At 40.7% G+C, this 15777-nt stretch overlaps 1 protein-coding gene across 1 annotated transcript; it reads left to right on the forward strand.

The window, feature by feature from the left end:
- Nucleotides 1–5211: 5211 nt before the first annotated feature.
- On the forward strand, nucleotides 5212–12706 carry stx19 (syntaxin 19). The gene is made up of 5 exons (XM_073473992.1): nucleotides 5212–5280; nucleotides 7896–8206; nucleotides 8520–8756; nucleotides 9068–9280; nucleotides 11092–12706. The coding sequence occupies exons 2-5, from the start codon at nucleotides 7985–7987 to the stop codon at nucleotides 11326–11328; spliced, it is 909 nt and encodes a 302-aa protein (XP_073330093.1). The 5' UTR covers nucleotides 5212–5280; nucleotides 7896–7984; the 3' UTR covers nucleotides 11329–12706.
- The last annotated feature ends 3071 nt before the right edge of the window (nucleotides 12707–15777 follow it).

Raw genomic sequence — 15777 nt, forward strand, 5'->3', positions numbered from 1 at the left:
TTATGACTTGTTATTAATGTTTGCCAAGTGGTCGTGGTTTGGTCAGGTTTACTCACAAAAAAAAAACCTCATTAGGTTTTGGCAGAAAAAGTACTTTGGTTTGGGAAGAGATGATAGTTTGGGTTAAAATAACTACGCTCAGTTTGTAACATAAATTAGGTAAGTGAGTAACTCATGTCATGTTATGTAAGTGATGCAACTTAAGTACAGCACCTTACTTACATGACAGAAATTAAAGGCAAAATCACTCGTGACTCTTCGTCACAAATGGGACGTGAACCCCTTTCTTCGAAGGTAAAGTCCGGTATGACCCTTCCAACCGCCACCGTTGGGAGTGAGAATGGGCTGTCTATGGTCACTTCTGATGTCATGATTGGTTAACACATGGTTTGAATTAACGCTCCTGAAGCCAGTCATTGGCTCAACCCGTTCATCTTTGCGTTGGTTTTCAACATTTACCAGTTAGTTGCTCCCACCACATGTATATTTCTCCTGGCCTGTGAGATCCAGTCCATATAATGTAGGTTAAACAGGTGAACAGCCTGAGATTTGTGGTTGGGAGTGTGGCAGGATTAATGATTAAAAACTATGCAGCTCAACTGTAAATTAGAACCTAAATGACCCCAGGCACAATCTCACAGTTCCCAAAAGGAACATTTAATATCCAGATCTCTGATTGCCTCATTTTAGTCAGCAAGGCCACCGACCTCTGCATCAATCTTTCCGATTGGCTTAATGACGATGGTTTTGACCTCATTATCCTTGCCCCTCTGACCGCCTCGCTCACCTCACCCATTTATCTCCTCCTTCTCCTTTCCTTCTCTCTCCTGGTGTATGTCAGGCTGATACTGGTCTTTTGTTAAAAGTAGGATATTGCCCTGTCATGTCCTCCTCGTATGGTATGATGGAGGTTCCTCTTTGACTGCAGCTGGTTCAAGTTTATACTGTGGATAACTCCTGCTCTAATGACTCTCAGTTTAAATGCATTAAAGGGCTTTGTAATCATCTGTCTTATATCAGATGGTGAAGTTTTTTTGGAGCATTTCCCTCAGCAGATTAACTGTTGTTTTCACAGTCTGTTACTGGGGCCAACACTTTTACTTGTTCTCCTTTCAAATGTCTGCTTTGAATTGTGACATGAATTTGGTCAAACAGTATCACCACGTCAGTAGTAGTATTGGCCTACAATGCCATATCAGTTGCATCTAGCCCTTCCTTTGTCCTCCCTGGCAACACACTGCATAGTTTCCCTGCCAGTGTTTGAATTTCACTCTCAAGGTTGTGACTGAGAGGCTGTTTGGGAGTTGTTGTCATACCTCTCCCTCTTTCTCTCACACTACGGTGAAGAATATCAAAGCACCGCTTATGACATCCCTTCAATTACAGTAATACCCAGAGAGTCCTCCAACAGCTATATTGTGAGACAAACTCCACTTGATATAGTGACCGAGGCAACCTGACACATTCTTATATTGAGTGTATTTGAGGTGACACTTTTCAACACTTAGGCCTACTTTACTGAAGTACTCCTTTTTAATATGGAAATACTCTGTCTGGTCATTGTACTCCTTCCTTCACTTCCTTTTATACACAATTGCTTCAAGTGACCTCTATGTGTAACAATTATTTTCATCACAATATGATAAAGTAAATACTTTGTATTCTTTTGGCCACTTGGAAGCAGTCAAGAAGCTGTAAATGCAATGTAGACATACAGCATATTATAATTTTCTAAATATATTACGTTATTGTGACCGTATTAGCAAACAATTAGCTTTTTGAAATGCAGCAGAACATTAGCAATCAACTTGATTTGTGTTTTCACCTACCTGACAAATGCAATGTAAGTCCCAGGCCCAATAACATTACACCTCTTGCCCCTACTACTTAGCCGTGCCGCTCCATTTAGTATGTTGGGTAGGTTGTCCCGATTCTTGTTGGGATACAAGATTATGGTCCTTTTCTTTATAACATGCATAAAACTGATGCTACTGATTTGGGACGTTAGCTGGCTAGCTAACGTGTCACTGTAATTGCTGATTTGTGCATGACAGTCCCACATTTTGACATATTTCAATGTTGTATTCCCCCCTTTGATGACATATGACATCCAAAATTCAACTACAGTCCAGCAGCGAAGTTCCTGCAATTGCTACCGCTCCTCGATTATAAGGGCAGACTGTCAGGGGCTGCTAGTGTCCAGGTGAAGAAGCAGTGTTTTTCATTAGATAACTGATAGATATAGATAGCATTGGGGGTATGCACACTGTGATTGGGCAGTTCAAATTATTACTACAGCAGGTTGTTGCACCATGCAGTCTTCATTTTGTTTACATATGTTCCCATACGTAATCATGTGAGATTACAACAGGTCCCGGGTTCTGTTTGTAGACTGCGCCTTGACATGAGGATGAGGTTTCACAATCCCGGACATAATGGTGAACCCATCTAATCCCCTAGATGAGGTGATGAACTGCCTCAAACATACCTTTAGTAGCCTTTCTTTCCTAACAAGGTGTTGAAGAAGTCTCAGCTAACTTGATGGGTTCTGAGGCCAACAGCTGGATGGCCAGTCCTCACTGAGTATACATTGACTGTACTTTATCATTTTGCCATTACACATACCATTGCAGATATGTTATATGTGTATCACCATGTTTTATAGTTTTTTCTATTTGATCTATCTCTAATCTGTTCCTTATTTACTTACCGCCCTTGTTTTCCTTCCTACATATCTCTGACGTGTGTTGGTACATTGCTCCCTCCGGCATGATAATCTTAATAATATCCTGTAGTGTCTGATTCAACGTTATTTACAAACCTTGTAGTGTGTGCATGTTTGAGATTAGAAATAAAACCTGTGAGGTTTCTCCTTATGTGCATGATGCAACTAGATTTATAAATATGCAAGAATTTCAAAAACTCCTGTAGTCTGAGCTCAGCTTTAGTTGATATTTCTTCAGTGGCGTTGCTCTAACAACGCCTATCTGAATCCTACACCAGGAGTAGCAACAATTAAGAAATGTTGAGATGAGATCCACTTTGCCTGAGGAGGTGGTGATTGTGAGAGAGTGAGTGTGTGTGAGAGAGACAAAGCAAATCCCCATTCAGCCTATTCTCCTTAATCAGTGATGCCAAGTAGAGAATGAAGGTAAAAGGAAAGGCTACTTTAAACAAGCCGCATACAGTACAGTAAGCTTGTTCCCGTGATGCTGATGAAGGTGATTCTGACACTCAGAAAACCGGTTTTGCTTTGTTGTCATAATATCTTGCCATCAGGGATAGATGACTCACAGTTAACACACCGCTGCGGCATTATTACAGACATAGAGCAGCATCTGGTACCACTGAGATAAAACTTTACCAACAGCATTCTGCATCGTCATCATATGGTTAATGTGCTTTTTAATTTTTTTTTTACTGAGGCAGCGCACTACCACCCACCTGACATTATGCGTTGCTAGTGCCATGAGGAAACCTCATCATTCCAGTTTTGGTGATTTACAAACTTTAAAGGATTAATTGGGCCTCTTCTGGCTGTGAAACGGGAGCCTCGGGCCATGAGCGTGTTTTGAACTGATGAACTCAAAATTGAATATTAGAGAGGGACTGAAAACGAACATAAAGATAACACAGAAGTTCAGAAGTCATTGAAAGTGTAATCCGTCACCTTAAACACACAGTATGTAATTCATGTCGCCCGGGGTCTCTCAGTGAAAATGAAAGATGTAGTCTGATGACATCGTGAAGTGTGGGATCATGGGAGTTATTGTCTTAACAACCATTACTTCCAATTAAAATCTATATCACACATGACTCAGGCAGAAATGTTCACAGATGAGTAAAGTTACATTGACAGGCAATCAGCTGAAAAGCATCGTTACCATGATTAAAATGATAGATTTCTCTCTGTTTGTACAGTGTTGAAATCATTTAGGATAATGTAGGTACACAACTCAACATAGATACAACAAAGGCCTGTTTTTTTGTCTGTTTACAGACATTTCAATGCAGAAATGTAACATATTATATCTTTAAAGGGGCACTATGTAGTTTTGAAACTCAGAATTGAATATTTACAATTTTAATGAGGTAATAATACAAACTCAAACATAATTATTTTTTCTATAATTGAATAAACAAGCTGTTCTCAGAGGACAATAAGGCGGACCCTGCCACCTTTCTAGCTTCAAACAAAGTAAAACAGTATGAAACTGTGTTGTCCTTTAAGGTCAGTTTGTTGATTCAGTTTATTCATGCATGAAAACAAAGAGTTTGTTTATTTCATGTATTTAGACATAAAAAAACATCAGTAAAGTACATTTTTCTCATGATTAAAATTTCTTCCCCAAAACTACATAGTGCACCTTTAAATCTACCCTCCCCTGCACTGCTGGCCTTCGCACCAACAACATGGCTGCTACATTCTGAAGTTTTCGCTCCACAGTGGGGAGGGAAAATTACAGAAACTCTGCAACCAGCCTCCAAAGTTTCAAGCGACGAGGAGTGAACTCTTGTCCCCACCAAACTCCTCTCATCCTCGAAACTTGTCTCCCCTCTCCCTCTGACGCCGCACTTCAAACAGCTTTTGCACAGCGTGTTATGCTGCATAGCAAAGAGTGACTGCGTCCCTTCCCGTGTTGAAAAGGCGCCCTGGGTGTTAGAGAGCTTGTCAGTAGAAATCTGTCAAAAGTACTCAGCGGGGCTACTGAGGCCTAAGGAGTACAATACCCCCAGACTAAGTGGGTTTACCCCGCTAACCCAGACACTTCACACAGAAATTAACTCTGCGGATCAGAAACCCAACGCCCCGGTTGACACCCAAACCACAATCCCCATTGTTTGGCCTTCGCAATGTACACAATACTGTTTGCTCTACTCTGTTTTCCTTTTTCAGGAATAAGCCTGAGGGGAAGCTGCCTGCGCTCTCCATGCTGTCTCTCCCTCCCCATTTACTTAATCGCGTCACCTTTCATTTCTTTAGATAAGTAAATAGGCCTCCGGTCTGCTCCTTTTCTATTGGCCTGCTCCAGGTCTGTCTTCAATACGAGGGGGAGGTGCTTGGAACAGACTCGCCCAGACTTCTTCAAAACTTTCCCTGCTTGTGAGTGCAACTGTTTCTAAATCTGTGGCTCACAGCTGATGAGGGAATGTGAGAAGATCTGAAGATGACATGAAATAAAAAAATAAAAAATGCGTGACCTTATCTTGGATTACATTCCCGGTCAACTCTGAATGGAAATACTCAGCTGTCTGTGATGGAATACTAACAAATTCAAGGTAAAAGCCTAAATTCAGACTGAATGTTTGCTACTGTAAATATGTGTAAACGTATGCTGAAGTAGTATGTAGAAATAAAACTGTGCTTCTACGTTGCTTTCTGTTTGTTAATAGAATATGTAGATACGAATAAAGTAGGACCACTCACTGAGAATATCTTAAGCAATATCAATTCTTTTTGTTAAGGTTAAAAAACAGCGTGCACAGTGCAGTCGTTCATCCTGTGATAAAATACAACACCTACTGCTCCACCTGCATGGAGATGAAATAATGTCGACATAACATTTCCTTCAGAAACACAGACAAAGGAGCAGATGGGTAGCAGGAAGAAAATATTGGCTTGTTTTAGAGAACAAAACGCTCAGTCGCAGAGAGAGAGAGGCTAGACTCCTTCGCGAACTCTGCTCCACTTCTTTCAGGTTTTTTTAGGCTAAACACAGGAGAATGTGCTCCCAAATCCTTTGAGCAATTTTTTTAATCGGCTCTTCTGGGTCGGGCAGGTAGGAAGAGAGGGAGAGGGAGGGGGAGAGGGAGAGGAAAGAGTTCAGCCAGGAAAACAAAGAATACTTTAACAGTGTTTGAGCTCGGAGAAGTTTGTAACAGTTACAGCAACCTCTCTCTCTCGTACACACACACACACACACACACACACACACACACACACACACACACACACACACACACACAGAGACAAATAGGGTCTTTCCTGTTTGAAATCTATCCAGAAATGGGATAGTCTGTGATTTGAAATGCTCCACTTCTCGGCAGCCAAACACTCTGTTCCTGCCCCCCACACACACAATCATGTGCTTCCAAAAGATTATGTTTAGGGCCTCTGAGGCTCAAATCCTTGTGTTGCTCAGGCAGTGTCTAAATGTCGGTATGCCCTTTTGAATGTATCGGAATTTGTGTTGGAATGCACTTGACTTGACAAAGGCTTTCAGGAAATCAGATTTTAATCATAATTGTTTGCTTTAGCCTTGGCAAATATGTTACAGACGGCTGAGTTATGGACTGGAAAGTGATATTTGTTCGATATTCAAGATATCTTTTTATTTTTATTTCAAAACGTGCACTAAGTAAACAGCAGTGACATCTGAAATATTGTGTTTGTGCTTGTTTAGGTGATGTCTTTATCAAGGTCACCTTTCCTCGACAACCTGGCATTTTTTCTTCTCTACTTGTTGCCGAGTGTGTTGTTGAACACAAACACCCCCCTCAGTTCTCACGGGAAAAGGAACTTGAGTCTATTTGACTGATGTCGCAGATAAACTTTCTGCGCGTGTTGTTTTCCCATACAGTTAAAAATATATCCGTGTTCAGCAGAGAGCAGATACTGTATGGCTCATCAGTTATACTGCTCTTGCTTGCCAACCAAATTGGCAAAGAATAAATGTAAGCTAAGCAAAACGCTACAGCAAAACCACAAGTAAAATCAAACGGACTGTTTCTTGTTGCAACTTTGTTTCGGTTGAATTTTCTATTTCTCTTTTGTCACAACGCTGTGCTTATGCTCTGCTTAAGTTTAGGCACATACACCACTTGGTTGGGGTTAGGAAAACATCATGGTTTGGCTTAGAATACCTGTTTTGGTCGCCACAATCACGGCTGAAGATGGTGCGACTTCCTGTTAGGGATGGTAATGATTAATCATTAGTCAATTAATCGCTGTCAAGAATTAATCAGATTGGAAATGTCTTAATCGACAATAAGAAATACAAATAAATCAAAGAGTATCTTACCACAGCAGATTACAGATACTTGTTTTTCAAATATATCCAAATAAAACACAGCCATTTGGCAGCCTTTTTGCTGTAATAACCGCTGTAATGTGGACTGAAGTATACAATGTTGCTTTACGTGCAATATGAAGAGGCCTGCAACCAACTCTGTCTCTCAGGAGTAGAGTTAACATCACTAACTGTACTGCTAACTTAGAAACAGCATGGTCTGAAAAGACTTTACAATAAGATAATGCATACAGCAGACAAATAAGACATGTAAAGATAAAACAACACTAAAAGTATCAATGCAGGAGGAGATGTTTGAATATAATAAAATGAAGTTATTGAAATGTTGATGCTAAGATGATGAGAAAATGTGAACTAGCATAGCATGTGTCATAACATACTGCAGGCCTGGTTCCCTTGTCAAAAAGCCGATGGGATTATTCCATCGGATTTTGGATTATTGCCAAAAAAATAAACTCTGTGGCAACCGAGTTTATGATACTTACATGTTTTGTTTGGAAAAAGATAATCCTCGCAGATGAACACCACTTTTAAGATCTATGAAGCATGAATTAAATTCCGTGAAGTCTTTATTCAGTGAGTGAGAATAACTTGCTTCTAGGTATCCGGGTTTAGTAGCAGCTCTTTCTCCAGAAACCAACAGATTATGTTTTACAAGCAGTTAGCCTGGCATTTAGAGGTATTTACTGATCATTAGCTTAGGCTTGCTAGTGCTGGCCTTACAGTCAAGTCTAAATAAACAGCTAAACCCATGTGATTCCTGAATGTAGGTTTACCTGTTGTTAGATCCACAAAGACACAACGTGTATATAGTGAGACACAGTTCTCCTCTTTTGGTTTAGTGTTATGTTCTTTACCTTTCAGTGCCCTCTTGTCAGCGGCGACAAGAACTTTATACGCACCGTAACAACTTTGTGTTCTGAGGAGCCGGCTTCGGTGAGGGCTCTTCCACAATGAGAGACCGCTTGGAGGAGCTGCAGCAGAGGGCTCAAGACTTTTCCGAGGCAGCGAGCGAGAGTGCCAACCCTTTCTCGGCGGAGGGTGATAATGACGACTCTGTGGAGGTCGGGGTCATCACGCCACAGGCTGTGGTGTTTGAGGAGGAGCCGGTCATTGAGAATTTCCTGTCTGAGGCTCAACAAATCCGAGATGATATCACAGTGCTGGAGACGGAGGTAATTTCCTTTTCTTGCTGTTTTTTTTTTTTTTGCAGAGTATGCAGTTTTAACCTTGTTGCATTGCTTTTTCTGTTGATTTGTTTCTTAACTCTTTTTGTAGGCGCTTTTTAAATTCTATATCGATGAGACTCATCTGTTTCTGTTTTTCTACAATTCTCCTTTTTCTTGTTCGCCTTATTTTTTTCCATCATTTTCATTATCATTAAACTCCAAAGCTGACTGGACTATCGTGCATTTAATGGCTATGTTTTGCATTTGTGGTCGGAAGAGATACTGAACACATATTTTGTCTAATCTCAACATCAAACAGGTCCTTAAATTCAGCCAGCAGCAAAGGACCCTGGTGGCAACCATGCGTCGTTTCAGCGTGATGAAGAAAGAGAGCAGTATAACCCGGGACATCAAGCTCCAGGCTGAAAGCCTCCACAGACGCTTAGATGCACTTTCAAAGCAAGTCCAAAGGACTGAGGACCTGCAGGGACCCACTGCTGTTACAACAAGAATACAGCGCTCCCAGCATTCAGCACTGTACCGCAAATTCCAGCAGGTTGGGAAGCTGTTGTTACCATTCTGCTATGGAAACTTTAGATAACAGTTATTAGATATGTTCTTTCTAACTTTAGCTTGAGAGACAATTGAAAGTTGTCTCAACAGAAATTATGCATTTTTATCACTGTTGTTGTTGATTCTGTAAAAAGAAAGACACAGTGACATTTAAATGGAGTAAAACCTGGATTTTATAAAATTATAGCATTGCCAAAACCAGCAATTACACTTAAGCCCAAAAAAAAGGCTAATTTTTCATTTCCACTGCCCATCTTACCTTTTATTCTCTCTTCTTGCTATAATTATGTCTAGGTAATGCTGCAGTATAATGAAGGTCTGCTGACCAAGCAGGAGCGCTGTAAGCACTTCATTATCCGGCAGCTGGAGGTGTCAGGGAGGGATGTGACGGAGGAGGAGGTGAACGAGATGGTGGCCACGGGAAAATGGGAGGTCTTCAACGAAAACCTGCTGAATGACGCCAGGATCACACGGTCACAGCTGTCTGAGATTGAACAGCGACACAAGGTGCGTGATCACATGAATGATTATATTTTGTAAATGCAATACATTTGTCGGACATACTGTAGGTCTCCAAGTTATCGGCTTAGACAGAACAAGTGTTTTGTCTTTTGCGTGTGTGGTGGCTTCCAAACTGATTTTTTCGGGGATTGTGTCTTCATTGACATAGTTAATACTTTTCTTTAATGTCAGTAGTATAGTGAGAACTACAGCAGGGAACTTCTCATCTGACGGCCCAGTCCCCAGGATAAAATGTTATCAGTTTCTACCAACCACTGATAGGAAAAAAATGTGGATGTATCATAGGCTGCATACCATATTGACATGTCTACAAAAGGTGTCATATCACATACATGGCAGGTGGTGGAGGGGATAGTGGTGCAGTTGGAGGCGATAAGACTGCCAAACCAGTGACTGCGGTTTGAGTCTGTGTTTCAACATTTGTAAGTGCGAAACCGCTGAATATTTTTAAGGGAGGCCTCAGAATGATTTCCAGCCATGTTTGAGGAGACAAAAAAACAGATATTTACTACGGGAATTTTGTGTTTATGCCGACAAAACTGCATGTTTTTAACGAGACTGTGGAACATCTCCGGCCCTGTTTGTGGTGGACAAAACAAGCCGGTGACAGCGGTTCGAGTCTGTGTTTCAACATTTGAAAGAGTCAAACCAGTATGAGTATGTTTATGGAGACCTCGGGATGATTTCTAGCCATGTATGCGGCGACAAAAAAAACGTATGTATATACATATATTTATACAAAAATACATATATATAATTTGTGTTTATGCCGACAAAACTGGGTGTTTTTAATGAGACCTTGCAACATCTGAGGACATTTGTGTCAACCAAAAAAGTATTTTTTTTAAGCCAAAATATGATGTTTTCCTCACCCGAACTGAGTGTTTTCGACACTTAAACCTAACCAGAGGATAAGTTCAGAGAAAAATTGAAAATCGAACCTAAGGAAATGAAAGAGAAGAGTTATAACTGAGTTATAACTCATCTGCGGTTTTTCAGAAATGTACTTTGCCAACATTCATTCTGGCGACTGGGTTGTCTGAAAGCTCCAATATCTCTAGATGCCTGAAATACTGAAAATCAAATAAAGCTTGATAAATTGAACAACTTTCAGAGCCAAAAGTCTGCTAAAATGCCTCATTCAAACAAAATAACCCCAATTGACGCTTATTTAGCAAACGCACACATTTGTACTGCAGCTTATTACTGATAACTATTCAGTCTGTTTGCAATTTGCACTCATTACACTGGCAGTCGTCGTCCTGAGTTGTCTGATAGCGCGGATGCTTGCAAGTCATAATCATGAGAATCCTGCCCATCACCACCATCTGTTACACATGGCAGGAACGTGTGATGATCGCCTGTCTTGCACATTACTGCATCTAATGACACAAATGGGTAAAAGGAAAAAAATAAATGAGAGTGGAAATTGGAAATTAATCTTTCATAGGGTCTAACTGGAGAAGACAAAATATTGGCTCTGCTGTTTTGGCTAAAAAAAAAAAAAAACAGCGATTAAAATTAATCAAACTCCTCAGGAGGATAGATACTCTGGGCCTAGAGGAAAAACTTTGCAACCACTTTTTAATACATGAACTCAAAGTGAACCTGGACATCAAAGTAGAAAAAGATGATGTTTGTGTAATTTCGGCGCTTGGGTCATGTTTCATAAAAGAACTGGATCTGTTCCCACATTGCATCTTAAGTCTTTCGATTCTCTTTCCAACCACCTCCAGCCTCTGACTCACATTCATCATATCTGCAGTATTAATCCCATTATCCTTCTCCCCCAACAGGAGCTGTTAAGCCTGGAGAACAACATGAAGGAGCTGAGGGACCTGTTCATGGACATTTTCATGCTGGTGGAGGAACAGGGCGCCTACATTGAGCACATCCAGACCAACGTGGAGAGGACGCAGGATTATGTGGCTGCATCTAATGAGAAGTTCAAGCTGGCCGCCAGGTACAAGAAGAAGAACCCGCTCCGACAGCTGTGCTGCTGCTGCTGCCCTCCCTGGAGATGCTGCTTATAAAACATATACATTTTTACCTCATTCCAAACAACGTTTTATTTCAAAAGTCTCACTTTTGGGAGTAAGAAACATCGGATTTAAGCACCATTAAAGTGAAGGTTATGGCACTGCAGTTTTCGCTGTTGAACGGAGTGAAGACGGATTCAGCAGAGCATAGAAAACAATTAGGGGGAAAGGCCAGAATTGGTATTTGAGGCACTTGTTTCTTTCAAGAGGATGTGAGGCGACTGCTATTGGAAGAGACAGTTCAGTGAGTGCTACTCACCAACACTGCTGCTTATTGGAGACCTTCACTGTCATCTGACAGAGGTCACAAACAAGGGGAGACCACTGCCTCTGCCACTGCCAGATCAGCAAGACTGATATTTCACCCTTTTTTCTTTTTTTTTTCAGAAGAGCCTCTCATCTTTTTTTCTGCCTCAGGAGCTTTAGTTAATGACCATTTATTTTTTTATACAGTATGTGCACTTTAAGACTTTAAGACCATCTTTTCTTCTCTTTCTTATCAGCAGAAACTAGAATTTAACGCAGCGGCGAAAGATCCTCATCCTAAGAGATTTTCAGCCATTATGTATTCATTTCATTTTCACTCCGCATGCTTAAGAGAAAAAAAAGGACTTGTTTCACAATTAGTCATTAATCTCATTTGCATTTCAAAGTACGATCTTTTTTAGCGAAAAACATACTATTCCTTTTATTCAGTCGCACAGAGGCAGGGATTCAAGTAAAAATACTTTGAATAACGAGCCTTGATCAAAATATTTCTGTCACTGTGACAAAGCTGCAGGAAACCATTGAAGTCGCTGGTGGGAAAATATGATGGAAGATTTTATTTTCTTTGGATGTTTTGTATTTAAGAGTGGAACTTCAGTGTATGAATGCGCTGGAGCTATTACACTGTGCAGATGAAAAACTCTAGCATCCGTATGTATCATTATTATTAAAATGATGTCACATAAAAGGAGAGAAGTGAATTCAAATCGCCTGGAAAGCTCTCTGCGGGAGTACCAGCATTCAGAACTAAAATGCTGGCGGTACAGTACGCTGTGTAACAGACTCACACTTGTTGACAGGTAATCATCGTCTGTTCTGTTCTCTATGAGTCAATTTGTAGTGATTTACATGTATTAATCACTTTATTATTGCTCTTTCCCCATCTGTCTTGGTTGCCTACAAGCCTGTGGACGATCTGATTAAGTCGTTTAATGCTGCTGGATTTCTTTTGTGAAGGACTCTGGTCGGATTTTCTGCGACAGTCCAAAGGATGTGGCTTTCTGGACGTTCTCGAGTACCTCACTCCACGCTGCTACAGTAGCGAACATTAGTGTAGAAATGGAGTCGCTAACATAAACTAATGACCCACAGAGTTTCCACGGAGCCCTTTAATGTTGAGTTTAAAATACCAATGCATTTTCTCTGCATCGATAATAAATAAGCAATTCATTTAAGGAGATACAGTCCCATCATTCATGATCACACTTAGAGGCAGAATGGCTCTAAAGTACAGTGGTTCTCTCATCAGCAGTGACAGTGATGTTCTTTAGTGACTCACTGACCCGGGGTGTCTGGTGTCCCGGACAAAATACAGGTGAACTGGGTGTGCCAGAGCCAGACTGGAAAATCTGGTTTGTCTTCTATCCCAGACAGCTGCTGTATATTCCCAAAGGGAGCGGTGTGTCAACAGAACCGTTAACTTCTGCCAAAAGACCTACCTTAGTCAAATGTTGTTCTTTTTATATAAAATGACTCCTAGACTTATAAAAAAAATATGAAAAGCATTCCAACGTTTTAACATCAGGTTAACATAGAGTAACATGGTCAGGACTAAAATGGACAGACAATCATAAAAGTACCAAAAAAGATACCAAGACACGACAACTCATGTGACGCCTTAAAAAAACACTTTATTAACATTAACTATTATTTGCACTGCTTCCTCAGGTCTAGTGGAAGAACCAGGTGAGACACGAGATGTTTGCTGACTTCTGCTATCTGACAGGAAAAGTCTCTCCCCGAATCTGATCGCCGGTGTTGTATTGCAGTCTCACTCTGATGAAAATTCAATTTTGAAACAAAAACTTAAATGCATCAAATATGTAAATTTGAATATGTAAATCCAATAACAATACATTGAGACTCTGCACAGCACAGTTTCTGCCTCCTCTCAGACATGGTGAAGAAAAATGAAGCACTGCTGCAAATTGCAGGGTTCCTGAACAGCAACAATGCCATCCAGTGTTCACTGAGATAATTGCCAGTTAAAAAAAAAAAAAAGGAGAAGTTGATCACTTAATGTTTAAACTGTCGGTATACGGAAACAAAGACAGTTCTCAGTAAAAGACAGAGAAGAAGAGTTCAGTTTCACTTTGATCAGTTGTACAATACAAACCTGCTCCATCAGCAATGACAATAGTTTGTGTCACTTCTGCTCCACAAAATCAGAAGAAAAATAAAATCAGACAACAGAAACGGCTGTCACAGCCCACTGTTGATGATCCATTTTAAACATGTATTATACAAATGACTTGTCAGCTCATTAAGATCTGTGATCATGTGAGAGCTGTCTTCACACAGAAACATGCAGCATATCCACAGTCACCATCACAAAGAAACAACCCTGTCTCCTAGACATTATATTTGTAGATCACTATGGTGTGTTGTTGTGCTGAACAACATAATCACTGCCTGGATGAAAATGTTCTTTGAGTGAATAAATTGTACCACTCTGGAGGTGCAGGGTTGGTTCCCAGACCAATCTGTGGTTAAATTAAGAGAACAAAAGAACTCTGGCTGAGGGCAGAATCATGATTTGGGTTAAATGTTGATAAAAATCTCATGTCTTCTGTCACTGCTGATTTATTGTCTGTATTGAAACAGACCATGATCTTTCTCTAACCTTAACCAAGAGCTGCCAGTGCCGAAATATAAATATGAAAAAGCTGAGGAATGCTGTTTTGCATTGCAAGATAGGCTATTTTGGCAGAAAACAAGTAAAATGCGGAGCCTGTCCTGATCAGAAAAACAGCCATAAAAGTAAAAAGTTAAAGCAGGTCATTACGACCCATAATTACGTTTGTTGTTTGGTGGTGACCTCTTGTGGCTTTAGTAATTATTACAGCTGCCAAAGGGGAAAGTAGTACAAAGAGTGAAAAGTCTGTATCAGGAGGAGGTCGGGGATGGACGGTCAGGTTAAACAAGCACAGGAGACCGCTGTTTGTGTCCAGTGTTAAACAAGAAGTCAACAGTGAGTTCTTTTAACTTATTGACCTAATGAAGTAATGTCACATATATGATGTAACATAAGTTACTTAGGTAACATGGACACGTTAGTAATGGAAGTTATAGCAGTAACGTAGTGGTTTTAACTGAAACCACAATGTTTTCCTAAACCTAACCAAGTAGTTTAAGAGCCTAAACCAAACCAAGTAGTGTTAGTGCCTAAACCTAACCAAGTAGTGTTAGTGCCTAAACCTAACCAAGTAGTGTTAGTGCCTAAACCTAACCAAGTAGTGTTAGTGCCTAAACCTAACCAAGTAGTTTAAGAGCCCAAACCTAACCAAGTAGTTTTAGGGCCTAAACCTACCCAAATACTTGTTTGCCAAAACTAACCAAACCGTGACCATATGACGAAGGTCCGGTACGTTCCTTGCTGTTACGCTGCAATAGTAATGTTTTGGAAACAGTGTTAATTGTCAGTTTGGGAGATGCTGACAATCATCCTATTCAGTTGTTTCGGTACGGAGATGTGTAAATACGTGAGGGTACATTTTACTGACACATTCATTTTTGCGACATGCCAGTTACGTTAGTTGACACCATTTTATTTCTTCATTACGTTCATAGAAAATGTATTTCCGTCAGCATTCTGTTTCCCTCAAAATGTAACTGCTGCTGCAAATTTGTTATGTATGAAATGTAATTTGTAGGAGACAGGGCTGCAAAGAATAGTGGGAATAAATGGAAGTAGAAAGTCTATGAGATTAAATTAAGCAGAGCAGCAGGGCTCCAGGAGAGTCTGCAGACCTGGGAGAAAGCTTCTGGGGTTTATATCAGTCGCCCTTGAGAACACCGGGCCATGAGAGACTGCACAGTGGTCAGTTCAGAAACCTCTGGATGTCTGACCCCCAGGCAGGTCAGCCAGAGTCACACCAGGCAGGTCAGACAGAGTCACGAGCATATTTCACAACACTCTCCCTCCCTCCCCCTCTCTCTTTCTCTCCCCGTAAGGCAGGGTAAGTGAACTGATCTTTTCCCAGCAACACCCTGCTTCACATTCAAACAGTCACCCACTCTGGGAGCTGCCCTGTACAACAACAGTTTTCTCATGTTTATACGTTCCACGGTGGATTCATCTTGTTCACCCCCAGCTCCGAAGTTGTTATCCGGTATTTCATGTGAAACCAGCTAGCCTGGAGCCAATCAGGAGTTTGTTCTGGTTCCTCGCTGTAT

Source organism: Pagrus major, chromosome 9 (genome assembly GCF_040436345.1).
Source record: "Pagrus major chromosome 9, Pma_NU_1.0".
NCBI classification, from domain to species: Eukaryota; Metazoa; Chordata; class Actinopteri; order Spariformes; family Sparidae; genus Pagrus; species Pagrus major.